The 16,480-nt window shown below is 53.5% G+C and overlaps 1 protein-coding gene across 1 annotated transcript in view; it reads left to right on the forward strand.

Moving 5' to 3' along the window:
• ZBTB16 (zinc finger and BTB domain containing 16) overlaps nucleotides 1-15,215 on the forward strand; it is a 195,535-nt gene extending 180,320 nt beyond the window's left edge. The window contains exons 5-7 of the mRNA XM_030837401.2: nucleotides 2,435-2,605; nucleotides 7,425-7,592; nucleotides 9,607-15,215. Coding sequence (XP_030693261.1) covers nucleotides 2,435-2,605; nucleotides 7,425-7,592; nucleotides 9,607-9,836 — 569 coding nt within the window. The 3' untranslated portion in view covers nucleotides 9,837-15,215. The remainder of the gene's footprint in view (nucleotides 1-2,434; nucleotides 2,606-7,424; nucleotides 7,593-9,606) is intronic.
• The last annotated feature ends 1,265 nt before the right edge of the window (nucleotides 15,216-16,480 follow it).

The following is a 16,480-nucleotide window of genomic DNA, read 5'->3' on the forward strand; positions in this document are numbered from 1 at the left end:
GAGAGGGGGCTGGTGCTGGGGGCCCTCAGGATGAAGCAGCCACAACGTGCCACGTCACAGGACATGCTGCAGATGGACGCCATTCTGGGGCAGGCTGGCCAGGCCCGACTGGGCTTTGAGGACCCACTGTCAGCCGTCGTCTGCTTCTGCTGGGCAGACCGCTCCCATCAGTGCGCCCCCTCAGTCAAGTGGGGCCCGCACCCGAGTACCTTGCAGAGGTCTTGCTGGCGCCCAGTGGAGTAGGAAGGCTTCAGAGAGCTTTGCCTTGTGACTCGGCTTCCACCGCACGCCTCCTGGCCCAGGTTCTCCAGCTGCTGCTAGGGTGGGCCCTGCATGCACTGGGGCTCCTGAACCAGCTGGGTTGGAGCTGCCTCGCTGGTGTCATTATTGTGCCTCTTCCCAGAGAAGCCCATGCAGACAGGTGGCAGATCCAGAGGGAGACATGAGCCCAGCCCTGTGATTTCCGAAATCAGACATACTGAAGCATTTAACAATCCCAGCTCTGCTTCTTTCTAACTGTGTGACCTTAGGCAAGTTACTTAATCACTCTGTTTTCCCATTTGTACAAAGGGGCACGAGAATCCTGCCTTGCACGTTTTAAACGAGATGACAACAGATAGAGCACCTAGCACACGGCCTGTAGTATTCCCCTTCCCGTCTGCTCTTTGAGTCCAGGAGCAAATTTGTGCCCTTGCTGATATTCCACATCCCCTGCTCAGCCTTCCCTGGACCTGGATGCAGGCGATGTCTGTCTGCAGGTGTGATGAGCATGGCTGAAGGTGCTGTGAGGGGTGGGGGGCTGGGGAGAATGAGAGGCCGTCTTTGCCTTCCCGCCAGTCCATTCATTGCAAACCCAGCCATGAATGGGCCTGAGTTGTCCAGAACGGGCCTTCCATTTGCTATCTCTGTTGATGGACCCCGGAGGCCACAGGCGCTCTGTGCTGTCCTTCTTGTCACCCTCTTTCCGCCGGGAGCTCCCTGATGCCACATTGAGCAGCCCACGACTTGCCACAGCCAAAGCTCTGCTCCACCTTCCACTCTGGGCTGCCAGGCACTGGGCCTGCCCCCCTTTCTTGCTTGTGTCCTCTACACGGGGGAGGCAGCGCTGGGCTGACCACAGGTGATAATGCCCAGATGCCGGCAAAGAGAGACGAGCGGATGGGGAGCCTCCCGGGGCAGGGGGCTGACACGCTTAGGGAAATGGAATCCAAAACGGTAGACAAGGAGCTACTGGTGAGTCCTTGGAAGGTTTAGATGTTTCCTTCTGTGGTGCTGAACCCCGTAAGGCCATGGTCCCAGAGCAGCATCAGGAAGGGGGTTGATAACAGACAGAAAATGGCAGCCTGCCTTTGTAGGGTACCATGGGGTACCTACCCGTGCTTCTGATCAGCGCAGGGAACGACCAGACAGAGTTAAATGAAAATCTCACGTCCCTCATTAGCTTAAAATCCCTTGACAGTTGTCCGTTGGTCTTGGGATGAAGCCTAAAGATCTTAACATGGTTTTCAAGACCCCGTACGAGCTGGCCCTGCCTACTTCTTTGACCTCCGCTCTACTTTCTTTCTGCCTCCTCAGGTGACCTGTTCTGTCTTATCCTCTGACCCGTCACGTTTCTCTCCAGTTCAAAGATACTATTCCATCTTCTTGGAATGCTCTCCTCATGGCCCAGTGTGCTGGGTAACATCTATGATGAGGGCAGGCACTTGGTACGGTTTTCCATGGCTACATCCCCAGGGCCAAAGGAGAGAGTCCTCCTTATAGAAGATACTAAAATAATATTTGTTGAATGAATGGACCCTTAAGATGTACGCATTAATGAATGGAGACGTGGTTAAGAGAATCGGGTCTGTAGCTCGCGTTAGGAGCGGATCAAATCCAGGTTGCCTGGGCTTGAATCCCAGCCCTGTTTGCTTGCGAGCTCTGTGCTACTTCGGACAAGTAACTCAGCCTCTCTGTGCCTCCTTCTCCTTATCTGAAGGGTGAGGATGCAGAGCCCGCCTTTTGGAGATGGGATTTTTAAGTTAGTTACACTTGAACGACGGCTGGCACGTATCATCTCCATTATTGTGATTCCTCACAGAGGCCGGCCTGATGCCCTGCCTCCTGTGCCAGGCTCTGAAAGTCCCTTTGATAGATGCCTTCTTGGTACCCTGCCTTTGACACAGACCTCCATACGACTGCAGACTCATTTGCTGCTCTGATGTGTTTGATTAATGTCTTTCTCCCACTAGACTTTAGGTTCCATGAGGGCAGGAAGTAAATGGATTCTGTCCACCGTTGGAGCCGCGCAGCGGGGGCTCCAGCAGCATCGCGTGGCCTGCACCACCTCTGGGTTTGCCCGGGGTGCGGGCCTGACGCTGGCTCTGGCTCCAGCCTAGCTGGGTGAAGAAGGCCTGTGTCCAGCCCTGAGGCTTTCCCCCGCTGTGTCCTGCAGGCACGGACATGGCTGTCTTCTGTCTGCTGTGCGGGAAGCGTTTCCAGGCCCAGAGTGCGCTCCAGCAGCACATGGAGGTCCACGCGGGCGTGCGCAGCTACATCTGCAGCGAGTGCAACCGTACCTTCCCCAGCCACACGGCCCTCAAACGCCACCTGCGCTCACACACAGGTAGGCCCGGCCGGGGACGGGCAGGGCAGGGTCTCTGGGAACCACTGTCTGCATTTCCCTCCAAACACATCTGGCGGGGGTGCCCTCAGCCCTCCTCTGCTCAAGCGTCGGGGATGCAGGGGCCTCCGAGGTGCAGGTCAACGTGGACGGTTCTTATCCTGTCCCACCCTGGGCACCTTTGGTTCTCAACATCTCTGTGCCCGGCAGAGAGGGTGCTCATTAGAAATGCAGGTTCCTGGGTCCCATGCTCAGAAACTTCCATTCAGTGGGGACAGGTGGCATCCGAGACTCAACATTATTAGTAGATATTCCCCAGGAATGCTGATGCAGGTGGACCCAAGACGAATTTTGAGAAAAACCTGCCTTCTTGGTCTCTGTCTCTGCCTTTCCCCCTCCCACTGCTGGCCCCCTCCACACACACACACTGTGCACACACACTCCTGAGGTCGGCCTTGGGCTCTCAAGGGAACGTGGCAGAAGTGGTCCTGCTTATTCCCCAGTAACAGAAGCACACGTTCTATACTTGGGCCTTAGCCCTGTTTAGGGGAGACAGTGAGGTCATATAAACAGTGAGCCATGAAACATCCCTGCTTAGCCAGGTGGAGGTGCTGGGGGAGGAGAGTAGTTGTGAGTCAAGGGGTCTGGGCTGGGATACTTGGTCCTGAGAGCCAGGAGGCATTTGCTTCCTTGCAGCGGCCCCTGACCCTCTAGCAAGGTCATGGGTGACTTGAAAGCCTTCCTTTCTCTGGCTGTACATGGATAAAGGATTGCCTGTTTCTGAGTCTGCATGTGTCTTTGCTTGTGTGTGTTCTGTCCTGCTTTTGGGGTGAGAGGTGGGTGATGGAGCCAGGGAGACAGAGAGGCAGACTCTCTTTCTGAGTACGTAACAGGGTATGTTCTCATGTCTTCTGGAGAGAGTATAAAAAACTCTGTGTGCCTCATGACAGCATCAGCAGGACCCTTTCCTCACTCTTGGGTCTTATCATGCTCTGGGATTCAGTGGCAGGCTCTGCTGAATACGGGAGGGGCTTTGTTTATCAGGGACCGAGCTGGCCTGGCCTGCCCGCAGTAGGCATCCTCGCCAAGGAGCCTGCCTGGACTCCTGCTTCCGGATGCTGTTCCGTGCAGGGGAGCACATTGCCTTAGCATCACCAGATTTGCTTAGAACTTGTTAGATTTGCTGCCTTCGGACAAGGGGAGGTCTCCGAGGGGAAGGCCTGACAAGAAGGGCAGAGGAGGAAGGGATGCTGACAAGGGCTTTCTCTGTAGTGACCGCATAAGCATCCCCTGCAGGTATTGGGTTGGCCAAAAAGTTCACTTGGGTTTTTGGCAAGATGTCACAGAAAAATCCCGAACGAGCTTTTTGGCCAACCCAATACATGCACCTTCCTGTCAACACCTCCCCCACTGGGCCCCCAAGTTGAGCCTTATCAAAGGTGGCCAGTTACCTTTCAGCCACTTCTGAGCACTCTGCTGGGCCCCATCAGTCGGATTCATGTGACTGGAACGATCCCAGTCCTGCTAAGTCCACCCAGAATACGCCCTGCCTGCCCACCCTAGCTCCTGAGAGCTCAGATATCAAAATGCCCCCGGCCCCTGTGTCAGTCATGGCTCAGATCCATGGGAAGGGAGTATTTCCAGACATCGTTTAGGAGAAGTACTTGCTTTTCACCTAGGAAACATGGAGCACGTGTGCTGCCTACTCCAACACCCATGGACTTCACACCAGTGAGGCCCTGTGCACACAGCCCCGCCCAGGCTGAGCACACCCCGCACGATGCCTCATTAATATTCCCTTGTTCTTGGCCCACTTGCTGCTGCGGCCGAGCGTTGAGCATCAGCAGCTGTGTTGGGTAGGTTAGTCCAGCCGCGCTCTCGGCATTGATGGATCCCTGATTCACATGGCGCATCGTCTAATAAACTCTCCGCTGTGCTGAGTGGGGGAGCTGAGTAGCCAACAGGATGGGGCTGGGGTGGGAAGGATGACACTGGGCTTGGCCACAGTGCCAGGGAGGCCACCAGGTGAGGACAGACCGCTGGGGTCACAGGTGCACTGGGCAAGCCCGAGGGGGGCTCTCATTAGTCTCGTTTGTCCTGTACTTAATGTCAAGCTCATTAAAGAGGCCACAGAGTTAATCAACCCACCACAAATTGGATTTTGAATCCTGCAGCCAGTTTTGTGTACATTATGGCAACACTGACACGGGGTGAGGATTTTAGGCCAGGTGCTTGCCATGTTTCAAAATCCGTGTGTGTGTGTGTGTGTATGTGTTGGTGTCTTTTTTTTCTCCCCCCCTAACTTTTTATTCCTTTCCCTGGGCTGACTCGAGACATTTCATATTTAAACTCATGTCACATGTGATCCACTTCATCATTAAATTCATAAAAATCTGATCAAACCAACCTCTCTGCCTTAACCTTTTGTTTTTTAAACTCTTAGGGCCCCCCTCTGGAGGGGAAAGGCACAGACAGACAGCGCTGCCCACCCCCCAACCCACCGTGTGGCTGCCGATGTACGTTTTCATTACCGGCTCCTCTGAAGTCTCACGTGGCCCTTGCTTTATTTATTTATTTATATCTTAATGAGGATACCGAATTCTTGATTAAAGTTGTAATCGTTGCCGATTCAGTAAGGAGGGGAGTCGGATGTCAGACGGGGCTGTGTGTGCAGACGTCTACACGCAGAGAGAGTGGCACACAGGCCCAGGCGTGCACAGACCAACCCTCCCTCTGTTAGACACACAGCTAATTAGGAGCAGGGTCTGCATGGGCCTCTCCTTCCCTGGGGTTGGATGGGGCTGGCGGCTGGGGACGGGCCAGTCCGCACAGCCCCAGCAGCGAGGGCGCGGGCAGGTGCCTGGAACTCAGGAATCCGCTCATCCCCAGATCTGCACGTGGAGGCTCTCCTCTGAGCCCAGGGCAGGGCCCCCTAGAGTGGCTCTGCTCTTTGAGCTTCTTGCATCCTACCCCTCCGATGGAAGCGCTCCCACCCACCCGTCTGCACCCTTGGAGCGTCTTGCAAACCTTCCACCCGTGAGAGAGCCCGCCAGGGAGCAGACCGCAGCGTCCTCTCCCCACAGAGCCTTAAAAACCCTTCGGAGCCATCAGAAGAGATGAGAATGTGTGAGGGTGCAGGGGCTTGCGTTCGAGAAGGGGGAGGTTTGGTTAGCAGCCTGAGGAGGGGAGAGAGAGAAGAGAGTAAAATATCATTTGAAAGAGGAAGTGAAGGCGCAGGCATGCAAGTCTATAACGAGAAGGACAATTTATGCCCAGGCACGAGCGCAGTTTGACATGGGGATAATGAAAAAACGTAGGTCATTGTGGATGACTTAAACCTTCAGCGGCTGAAGAAAATGTATGAAATGCAGAGGACATTACACGGTTGGCAGCCCCGCGCATCTGCAGAGGGACAAGTGAAATACAGTGGGCCATTCTTTACCATAAACGATGGCTGTTGGAGGTGCAGCCCAGAGAAATTGTAATTACAGTGACAAGACGAATCAGCGATATTTAAATATTCATGAACAAAGTCTGGGGTGATCAATCTGTCTTTATTGTCTGTGCCTTCACTCCTGTAATAAATAAGTAGCTGAAGTCTTCACCTTTCATCCCCACAAAGCCCCCACTTCGGGTACAAAGGGAAAGATGGTTAATCCCCGCACCCCATCCTCAGAAAGGAGGCTGCTGGGCATGGATTCCAGGCCGGGGAAAGGCAGTTCTCCCCGAGTTTCATATACTGACATTTCCCGAGCGTCTGCTTAGGGTTTACTCTGTGTTGCGTGCTGAGGCTACAGGGATGAACAAGCTTCCCTTCTTGTCCTCACGGTGCTCGTAGTCTGTGGGCACGGTGGGCGTCACAGCAGATGCAACACCGCCTGTCAGTTAGCAGTCCGGTAAGTATCCAGTGTCCAGAATCTGGAACCAGATCTGAATCCCAACTCAGCTCTTTATTAGCTCTTTGACCTCAGGGACCATGTTTAAGCATCTCTAAACATCTCATTTTTCTCTTCTGTAAAATGAGAATGATACTATCTTCCTTGTAAGGCTGTTGTGATGATTACGTGATATGATTGATCCATGTGAAGTTCTTAGCACAGTAGTGAGCATTCAACAAATGTGGGCCATTTTAATTAGAAAGTACCATCAAAATTGTACTACTAAAAGGACAAAATGCTGGACATTTCTCCTCTCTGGGGACAGAGGAGAAAGTGACTCAATTTGCCTGAGCAGGGGACAGTGGGGGTAGCGCTAAAGGGAAACTTCCAAACCGTGGTGACATGTGAGCTGGACTTGGATGCGTGACTAGGAGTTCGCCAAGGAGAGAAGAGGAAATCACGCAGAAAAAAATGGTTGCATAAGCCTGTGGAGGAGGGAAAGAGCAGAAGGAATTTGGGGGACAGTGAGAATATTGGAGAGATTTTTTTGAGGGTAGGGGAGTCAGGCTGGAATGGCCTTTGCCCCTGACCTAGAGGAAAGGAAGCTGGGGGAAGGGTCTCGAAGCCCCTGGGTCTGCTCTGCCCTCAGGGGACCTGCTTTCTGGTGGCTCTGTTCATCCCTGAACCAAACAGGCTCTCTTTTCCTGAGACTGGCCCTTGAGGCGTGGATGGCCACTGGGCCACGGTAAAGTATGGACACGTGTGCACAGGCGTGCTCCCTGTTGATGCTAAGGGGCTGGCAGGGGGTGGAGGGTCCCTCAGTCATCTCTGGAGGTGGCGACTATAGGCAGCCTCATCCTCCCGGCACACTGAACGTGCCCTACTGTCCCCTAAAGAGGGGGCCGGGGGAGGCGGGGGCCTGATCCAGCCCCTTGTCCCCACAGGTGACCACCCGTACGAGTGTGAGTTCTGTGGCAGCTGCTTCCGGGACGAGAGCACACTCAAGAGCCACAAGCGCATCCACACGGGCGAGAAACCCTACGAGTGCAACGGCTGCGGCAAGAAGTTCAGCCTCAAGCACCAGCTGGAGACACACTATCGAGTGCACACAGGTACTGAGGACACGCAGCTGGCTCCGGGCGGGGAGTGGGCAGGGGCAGGTGGGTCTGCAGAGAAGCCCGGGTGCCCATGGTCCCAGGCTGAACCGAAGAGTGGAACAGCTTCTGCTAAGTGTTAGTACGGTGACCTGAGTGCCACTTCCTCCCTGCGAGGGTGAGGCCGACCTTGCTAATCGATCACAGCGCTCTTTCCAGGAGCCCAGACTAGCCTTCCAGGCGGCCATACCAGGAGCTCACAGAGGATATCCATTCCTGAATCCTGAATTGGGGGTCAGTTGGCCTGATTAGCTGAAAGTGAAGGCTGAGGTGATTTCATGTGACTTGAGGGTTACAGGAAGAACTAGGCGACATTAAGTTAGGTTATGATGAGGGTTGGGAAAAATTGTATGTTCGATTGAGTTCGGTTCAACGATGAGAGAAGCAGTTGGATTTACTAACCCCTCTACATGTTTAATATTTTACCATTTCAAAGGGCCTTCACGTTCCTTTTTACATAAAAGAAAGGTGAGCAACTGTTTTCTTAGGGCCTGAGGACAGAACGGGTGGAAGTGGTCCCGACATCCAGAGTTGCCAGAGTTGGGGGCCGTGGATGCTGGAGCCGGCCCAAGCCTGCCTGGGAAAGCCATTGTGCGCATCTCTTTCCAGCCGTGTGTTCTGTGTCATCACCTTGGTCGCTTAAAATTGGCTACAGTGGGAGGGTTCACAACATGGCCATCAGCAAATGCTACCAAATCAGGGCTTTTGGAGAGCCAGTTGTTCACCATTTACAGTACACTGCCAGTTGGGGGGTAGATAGAAGGACTTCCTGGGAGGGTGAGACATAGTGGAAGGTAGTGGAATGTGGCAAAGTAGGAAGGCCCCCCTGATCAGGGGAGACAGCTGCCTGCGCAGAGGAATGGGGAGAGGTGATCAGATAGGTCCTGCTGGCCCAGGGGAGAGAGTGTGTTTTCCCGGGAGGGGAGGTGGACAGAGGGAGCCATAAGCAGAGGATACATGTTGTCATAGCTCTGCTTTGGGCCACAAGGAGAGGATGGGGTGCTCGTTGCTGACAACTAGAGTGACCCCCAGGATTTCCCAGAGCCCCTTGTCGGAGACGTGTCCTGGCAGGTGTATCATTAAGTGCACTGGCACTGACTATTGTACATAGCTGGTGGACAGTTAGATCACTTTGGCTGTTCATTACTTCATTATTTTGCGGGGGCCTCTGCACAGAGGAGTATCGATAGCAAGAAGGCTGGCCAGTTAATTACTGTATCAGAGCAAGGTTCCTTCACATCCTCTGCTCAGCTCCAGGGGACTGGAACAGAGGGTGGGCCGGTCGCAGCTTGGGTGTGGCCATGTACTCCCAGGTTCTCTGTCCCTCCCCCATTCCGGCCCCAGAGGGGAAGGCAGGGTCCAGGGCAGGCTCTAGAGCCTTAGAGAAGTAGCCATTCCCAGGTTTAGCACGTTTGCAGGATGGGGTCCCCTCGGTTTTACTCCACCTCTGTTCCCCACCATCTGTAGCCCTGTAAGGACTCCATCCCCTTGCTCCCCTGGAAGGAACTGTGTGCTGAAGAGCCATCCCTAAGCATTTGAGAGGCCTCGCGGGCCCTTTTCTAGATCTCCCTTTCCTTTCTTAGGAAGGGGAGAGTCCGTGCCCCCGAGAGAGTTAAGAATAGGTCCAGGGGCTGGAGCTGGCCTACGTCGTGGCCACTAGCTATTTACATTAGTTACAGTGAACAAGATTGAGAATGTAATCCGTTGGAAACTAACACACCATTGTAAATCAACTATACTTCAATTAAAAAAGAAAAAGAAAAAAAAGAGTGTAGTTCGCAGTGGCACTCAGGAGCCAGAAGCGACTCGCGGCTGCCACGCTGGGTGGGGCGTCCATTGCCCTGGAGAGTGCTGACCTAGAGGGATGGGAGTGTCCAGCAAGCCCGGGGGGCGCTGAGGGTGCAGAACATCCCTGGGGCGATGTCACAGCCCCCTCCCCCTGTCCTGGCCTTCTCCTGCCCTCCCCCCACAGGTGAGAAGCCCTTTGAGTGCAAGCTGTGCCACCAGCGTTCCCGGGACTACTCGGCCATGATCAAGCACCTGCGGACGCACAACGGCGCGTCGCCCTACCAGTGCACCATCTGCACGGAGTACTGCCCCAGCCTGTCCTCCATGCAGAAGCACATGAAGGGCCACAAGCCCGAGGAGATCCCGCCCGACTGGAGGATAGAGAAGACTTACCTCTACCTGTGCTATGTGTGAGGCGCCTGCGGCGGGGGCGGCGGGGGACAAGAGGAGTAGAGACGGAGCGGGATGACGTCCGGGAGGACCGTGAGGAAAACACAACAACAAAAAAAAAAAAACGAGAAACAACAAAGAAAAAAGAGAGCGAGAAGGAGAAGGAAACCTGGGAGCTGTCGGGCTCTGGGTTCTCTCTGGGGCTCCAGGTGACCTGGGTGCCTGGCTGAGCCCCTCCCCTTGGGCCTCCATCCCTCCTTTCCCCACTGGAGCTTGGCCTGCTCTTCTTGGATGGAGGTGGAGGGGCTTTTGTTCAGCTCGGATGGGGGGATGTTCTTCTCTTCCCTCCGCCCAGATCCTCCTTTTGTGTCCGGAAATGGAGACTAGGAAGGGGGGAGGGCTGCTCCAGTCAGAGCCAAACCACCTCTGCCTGCCGTGCTCTCACTGACCCCTCGGGAGGTGGGGGCTGAGGGGTGGGTGGGCTGGGGGTGCGGGAAGGGGGCCTGCAGATGCTGGGGCTGGGCGGGCTCACTGGCTGACACAGACGACGGCAGCTCTAGCTTGCTGGGGGCAGACTGGGCCGGGAGGGGTTCTCCTGCCCTTCCCGTCGCTCCGTTCATCTGTTGCTTTCTTCCGCTCCACCACACCTGGGTGCCCCGTCATGGCCTTCAGGAGCCTCAGGGCTCTCAGCCCCTCCCCCAGCTCCTGGCTGCCCGGCCCCGGTTGACTCCTGGCCTCCCAGCCCCCCATGGATACGGATCCCTCATCCTCCAGCTCCCTGTTGGGGAAGCTGTGTCTGACTCCAGAGCCCCCACTTGCACCCTCAGCTTTCTGAGAACGCAGATGAAGTAAATGGAAGGGCCCAGCCCAGTCCAGCCCTGTCCTAAGCCAGATTCCTGCTGAGCTGCTTTTGCTTCCAAAATGGAAAAAGGAAACAACTAAATACACACTATCCCACCCAACAAACACACACAAACACAGACCCCCTGCGGCCCTCCTTCAGCCCCTAGGAGGAGGGATCCACCAAAGGGCTCGTTGCCCATGGAGGGATGTGGATGTCCTTCTCCAGAGGTGCCCTACACCTGGAGGGGGACCCCTGCCCCGGGAGGGTGTCGGTGAGTCGTGCCGGGGACCCTTTGAATACACGGGACCCCAGACCTGTTGAGCTCCATGGGAAAACCCAGGTCCAGAGGGCGGTACAGAATTCCTGGCTCCCAGGGCCCCCCAGTCCACGGGGAGGAGGTGGGGGAGAAGGAGTTGAGAGCGCTTTGCCTCGTGTTATGTTTTGCTTCTTTTCTGTGTCCTCTGTTCACCTGTTAGCACATTGTACTTGAATTACCTCAGTTTTTTGTGACCTCATAAGCTTTTTTGACCCCTGCCTGTATCTCTTTTTTGGTTGGGGGCTGGAAGGATGGGGAGAGTGTTCTTTTCTGTTTCTTGTGTAAGTTAATGGCGAGTTTAATAGGCTTCAGCTGGCCAAGGCCCTCCCCGTGTCCCCTAGCGATGAGCCTCCCAGCTGGAGGGGGCCGTGCGGAAGGGGCTGAGTACTCAGGATCTGGATGGGAGGCCCGGGCAGAAGGTGGGCGCCTGCCGGGGACGGACGGGGTGCTGGGGGCACGGCAGAATCACAGCCGGCTCGGCCCAGGTGTGATGTCATCCTGCCTAAAACACTCTGGAGAGAATCCCACCTTTCTTACAGTTGGCTGGGTCATCCGGGTCAGGGGGCCTGTGTTCTTCAGATCCCTGCCAAGGCGTGACCCCACCTCTGTGTGTATTATCATTGCCCAGACTGGTCTCTTTTCAGGGCTGGTTGGAGACAAGCCGGCCTGGGTGTTGTTGCGATGGGGCGGGGGTGTTGTTTTTCTAAAAGCTACCTCTTATGTTTGTCCAGTTCTTTTGTTCCCTTCATGCCTCCCACCCTGCTGCTCTGCTTCCCCCCACTTCTCCCAGCCTCCCCTCCCTGAATTTTTGGAAAGCACATTTGCAATATTTGTGTTCGCTTTGGGACGGGTCTTCCCGTTTCATCTCATGCTTTATTTGTAAGAGTTGTGGTTTTTTTCTTTCCTTTTCTCTCTCTGAGAAAGTTGTGGCTGCATTTTTATCTTAGGTTATAAAAAGTGGTTTAGGGAAGCGGTTTTGGGGAGAAGGGTTGTGAGGCATACAGGGAAGTCGGAGGGATGGGTGCTGCTGTGACCACCCCCCTGTCCCTCGGCCCCATCCCTCCTGCCCTCCCCTGTAATCTCGCCCACCAAATCTGAAGGCCTTAAAAGTTGTGTGTTGGGGGGATACGGACAGGGGGGACTGGGTCACTAGACCGTTGATTGGGGATGATAATGTAGGGAGGATGCTATTTTGCAACTATAATAATGACTTAGTGCTTTGGAAAGGAAAAAAAAAGTTAAACTTGAAATATGTAACTAGAGCAGTTGTCATGTTTATAATGTGAAAAGAGTGGAATCATTGGGGGAGGGGCAGTCTGTAAGAAACCTTTGTGCACTATTGCCGCCTCCCCCAATCTGGGAAGAAAAGGGGACAGGCTGGCCCTCAGGGGATCTGTAAATCCCAGAAAACAGTATTTGAACAGCAAGATGTCATTCAACTTTGGTGGGGAAGGAAAAGAAAAATCAAACTATTCCATAGACCTAGTTAACCCCTCTCCGTCTCCCCTACCCTTCCCACACAGCCGGGTCTCCTCCGCTGTTCGTAAAAGCTGAGAGGGTTGAGCTAATATTTACAAATTGTAATATTTTTGTAGTATTTGTTAGTTCCTTCATCAGTTCTACCGGACCTTGCCCTTTCCTTTCGTAATGTGAATAGGAAAAAAAAAAACAAAAACAAAAAAAACAAAAAAAAAATTCACCACCACCACCAACAAAATATCCCTTTGTACGTGCGTGTGTATGCGTGTGCTTGTTGTGTGCGGTTGTGTGTTAAATCATGCAGTATTGTTGTAATCTGGTGTTGCAGCATTGGATGGTACCTAAGCAGCCCCTGCCTGCCCCCACCATCCCGGAGGGAGGGATCCTGGTCGAGAGGTAGGGAGAGAGGGTCGGGGCGTGGGGTCTCTGAAGGATGCTGAGTGGGGAGACCTCTGTACTGGACTCTCCCCTCCTCTCCCATGAAGCCCCGGACACCCTGAAGAGACTCCAACACGTCTCTTTCCCAACTTCCTGCTCACAAAGACAAAAGAATTCTGACCTTGCCAAGGTGGCCAGGCCTAATGGCCAAGGTGAGGGTCAGAAATCATCTGGAGGCTTTAGATGTGTCTGCACGAAGAGGGCTAAGGAGACGAGGAGGGTGGAGACTGCTCTCTCCCCAGGTGAGATCCCTCTTCTTTGCCATCTGGCCCCTTGGTCACCCTGCTGCCTTTGGCTGTGGTACTGCTGACAACCCTACTTGCTACTGCCTTATCCAGCACAGTGAGCTTTCTCCAGCCTGGAAAGTCCAAGTGGATTAATAGTTCCTTTCCTACGTTCAGCTCCTATAAGCGTGTCCCTTAATGCTTTTGGTGACATTTCCCCCTCACTCATGTGCTCTTTCCCTATTCACTCCTTCACTCATTCAAAGCATTAAAATCCTATGTGTATATAGGATAGACAAATATATAGAGATATATATATATAGCAAGAGAGAGATATAAAATAGTACATATCATTGCTGCTTTGGGCTGCTTTGGAGGAGGCCACGAATACGGGGAAGGGAGATCTGGGGTATAGGGGTGGGAAGGGAGGCTGGGGGACCCAGTGATTCCGTACAATCCAGGGATGCAACGCGGGCTTGTTTAATCTTTGTGCCTGAACAGTTTTTCCGTGTTTAGAAAAGAAAAAAAAGAAAACCTGCTGCAATTTTTCACAAGTGTCTGGTACCCTTCCGGATGCTACTGGTACAACTGGCTGCTGGGGTGTTGAGGCCTTGGAGGGACGGGGCCCTTTGGCTCATCTCCTTACAGGGGAGTGATCAGTGGTGGGGGCAACCTTCTGACTCTGGGGGGACTGGGGGAGATTTGTGGCCAATTCCCTGCAAGCCCAACGAGGGTGAAAGCTGGGGGCACGGGACATAGGACAGAAAAGGGGGGAAAGATCGGCTGTGTTCGTCCTTCCTAGGGCTATGTTAAATCTTTTCTTTCCCTCCCTTCTTGTTTCCTCCTTCCTGGAGGTTCATGGTGGCACTTACCTGGATATTTCAGTAGGAGGGAAGAAGGCCAGACTACCCCTACGCAGTGAGACTGATGGGTGGAGGAGAAAGGCACAGCCGACCAGGAGGAGTGCAAGACAGACCAGGGGAGCTGGGTCAGGGGAAAAGGGCTGGGGAGAGGGTGTTCAGGCCCCGCAGGCCTGTTAGCCTGAAGCCCCGCCTCCCTGAGTCCTTGGCATCCCAGTTTGCAGACAGGGTACCAGCCTCCTGGCGTGTGTCATAGGAGTCGTTCACATAGTGTTATGCATGATCTTTGTAAGGTTAAGAGGCCGTGGTGGTGCACCATGACATCCGACCCATATATATAAAGATAAATATATATATATATGTATGTAAATTATAGCACTGAGGGCTCTGCTGCCCTGCTGGACCAAGCAAAACTAAGCCTTTTGGTTTGGGTATTATGTTTTGTTTTGTTATCTGTTTGTTTTCATGGCTTGTCTTCTGTCGTGACAGCACAAGTGCCAGTCCAATTGCTCTGTATTACAGAATAGTGTTTTTAATTAATTGATGTTCTAGTTCATGTCTACCTCAGCACCTCCTCTTAGCCTAATTTTAGGAGGTTGCCCAATTTTTGTTTCTTCAATTTTACTGGTTACTTTTTGTACAAATCTCTCTCTCTCTCTCTCTCTCTCCCCCCCCTTCTCTCTCTCTCTCTCTCTCTCTCCCTCTTCTCTTTCTCTCTCCCTCCCTCCATCCCTCCTCCCTTCCCTCCCCTCTCACTTCTGTTTGTTTCATTCTCTCTTTCACTCTCCCCTTCTTCTTGCCCGCTCTGGCCCCAGCCCAGCCCTGCGACCCCACATTGTGCTCGCCAGCCCTATCTGTCCTAGCCCTGAAGCAGTTCACCCGAACCTGTGAACTTGTGCGGTCCTGGTTGCAGCTTTCCGCATCTGCCTTCGTTTCGTGTAGATTGATGCGTTTCTTTGTAATTTCAGTGTTTCTGACAAGGTTTAAAAAGAAAAAGAAAAAAAAAAAAGAAAATATGAAATTACTGCTGCAGGTTTTTTTCTCTCTCCATGTGTCACTAAGTGAAGTTTGTGCCTTCTATAGCAAAGAGAATATTTTTTACATCCTACTAACAGTAGATTTTTTTGTAGTGAACATTTTTTGTATTTTTATTTATAAGTCTCATAAGAAAAATAGCAATGTTCAGTTGTATACCTTGAATCTGCAGTTAGAAGAGAATAAAGTTAATTCAGTTGTCTCTGGCTTGAAGTGTCCCCCCTTTTTAAAAAGTGCTTTGCCCCTTCTGCCTTTTCTTGGGTGGAGAGGATCCGAGATTTCTGTCTGGGGATGGGAAAGAGAATACCTTACACCCCAGCCTCACTTATGTGGCACTCTTATGCCACATTTGAGAGGTGCGTACCCACCTTCATGACACATTTATGGAATGAGTTTTAGTTGAAAAAATAGCATTAAATACACAAATAGCATTTGATCCTTGGTCCAAGGAATGTATGAAGCAGGCCCTTGTCCATTTATCCCTTCAGCATGGGCGTTCATCCCTTAACTTGCACAGTTACTGTCGTGAGCCATGGGAATACAGCGGGGATAGAGCAGACAAGCCCCTGCCCTCAGGAGCTGACATTCTAAGCCACTGGGTTGGAACGTTTGCTTAGGTTATAACGCATTCCGATCACACAGCTGGTGAGTGGCAGAGTCAGAACCTGCCTCTAGATCTCTGGATTCCAAATCAGGCTCATTCTTTCCTGACTCCAGAGGCAGGGGGCTCCTGTCTGGCCTTTATTATACAGATATTTCCTTCTTCTTCCTCGCAGCCAAGTGAGTTTCATCAATTTCTCAACAAGAGGCTGCCTCCCAGTGAAAGGTCCTTAGGTCTGGCAGCTGGGCCGAGTGGAGAAAGGAGATGGAGCTGGGGGAGCGAGCCCGGCATCACCCCTCGCAGAATAATGCATTTGCACAAAATGAGACGGGCTCGACTCCTCCCGCCCCGCCGTCTCAGGGCCCAGACTGCTCCTCTGGGTGTGTCTGCTTTCCTGTCCCTGGGGATGGGAGCGTTGCCCTACCCGTAAATGTAGCCGGAAAGCCAATTCCACCCAATCTCAGACACGCTGGCTCAACGCCTCTGCCCAAGGCCGTCCGACCTGCCCAGCGCTGACCAGAATAATCAAAATAATCCGCCTCGTCACCAAGACTTAGGAACACAGCAGGGAGTGTGGTGATGGCCCCTCCAGGGTGTGAAACCAGTGCCAGGCCTCAGGGGCCAGCCTGGCCTCCAGCAGCATCCGGGAGTCACTGGGAACCGTCCTCCATGTGATACCCTCCGGGCACCAGCCTGCAGGGAGGCCCAATTCCCTGCCTGACCTGCGCGCTCTGGGCGCTGACTGGAAGGGGGCCTTTCAGCCCTGTGCTCTGGGCCCCTGGGCTGGGGTCTGTGTGACCCGAGGGTTGTGAGCTGCAAAGCGTCTAGGGCTACACTTGCCGCCCTGGACGGATGACGGTCCCTCTGCCAG

The sequence above is a fragment of the Globicephala melas genome, chromosome 8 (genome assembly GCF_963455315.2).
Source record: "Globicephala melas chromosome 8, mGloMel1.2, whole genome shotgun sequence".
Taxonomy (NCBI): domain Eukaryota; kingdom Metazoa; phylum Chordata; class Mammalia; order Artiodactyla; family Delphinidae; genus Globicephala; species Globicephala melas.